Source organism: Aplysia californica, unplaced genomic scaffold (assembly GCF_000002075.1).
Source record: "Aplysia californica isolate F4 #8 unplaced genomic scaffold, AplCal3.0 scaffold01513, whole genome shotgun sequence".
In the NCBI taxonomy this organism is placed as follows: Eukaryota; Metazoa; Mollusca; class Gastropoda; order Aplysiida; family Aplysiidae; genus Aplysia; species Aplysia californica.
The window spans coordinates 38247-39246 of record NW_004798783.1 but is presented as its reverse complement, the minus strand read 5'-3'; the positions used below and the strand labels follow the sequence as shown (position 1 = coordinate 39246).

Sequence of the window (1000 nt, the reverse complement as noted above, 5' to 3'; positions counted from 1 at the left end):
TTGAGTGGTATACCTTGTGTCATGTTGTTGTGATTGAGTGGTATACCATGTGTCACGTTGTTGTGATTGAGTGGTATACCTTGTGTCATGTGTTGTGATTGAGTGGTATACCTTGTGTCATGTTGTTGTGATTGAGTGGTATACCTTGTGTCATGTTGTTGTGATTGAGTGGTATACCTTGTATCATGTTGTTGTGATTGAGTGGTATACCTTGTATCATGTTGTTGTGATTGAGTGGTATACCTTGTGTCATGTTGTGTTTTGTACGGGACGGTCTTGATGATTCCTGCCAGTTAGAAGCACTTGGGAGAATAGGCATATTGTTTGTTACAAAATTATGCTACAAGAAATATTTTCTTTGGCAATTGATTTTGACATCAGCATGACTTATTTTTTTAATGTATAAATTGAGAAATTGAGTGATTAAGTGAGAAATAACTGGAAAATCGATTGCTTGGCGAACGGATAATTCTTCACTTAGGCTTCCACTCTTCCAGCATATCTGGCGTCGTGTAACGGCCAAACCAACTTCACCTCGCCATTTTCCACAGCCGTTCGTCAAACTCTTTCTCTGTGGATTTCTCTACAGCCCAAACCGTGCGCTGGTGTACAGGGTCCAGGCCCCCGACCTGTGGTTGTTCTATCTAGTGGTATGAAAGTCGTCTGCGACACTCAAACTGACAACGGTGGCTGGGTCGTGTTTCAGGTGAGATCAACTTTGTGTGACGTAATACAGCCTGGTACAGTAAAGGTGAGGTCAACTTATTCTGGTACAATACAGACTAAACGATATATAACTAAGACAGGTGGTACAGTACAGGTGAGGTCAACTTATTCTGGTACAATACAGACTAAACGATATATAACTAAGACAGGTGGTACAGTATAGGTGAGGTCAACTTATTCTGGTACAATGCAGACTAAACGATATATAACGAAGACAGGTGGTACAGTACAGGTGAGGGAAGTCAGGCAGCTGCATAACAAAGAAAGTTTTGGA

The 1000-nt window shown here is 41.3% G+C and overlaps 1 protein-coding gene across 2 annotated transcripts in view; it reads left to right on the top strand.

Annotated features, from left to right (window-relative positions):
* The window catches only part of LOC101854228 (microfibril-associated glycoprotein 4), a gene marked incomplete at its 3' end in the record, with an annotated part of 18857 nt that extends 18151 nt beyond the window's left edge, over positions 1-706 (top strand). For both annotated transcript variants that reach the window (XM_013090786.2, XM_005112964.3), the window contains 1 exon segment: positions 590-706. In XM_013090786.2, coding sequence (XP_012946240.2) covers positions 590-706 — 117 coding nt within the window.
* Positions 707-1000: the final 294 nt, after the last annotated feature.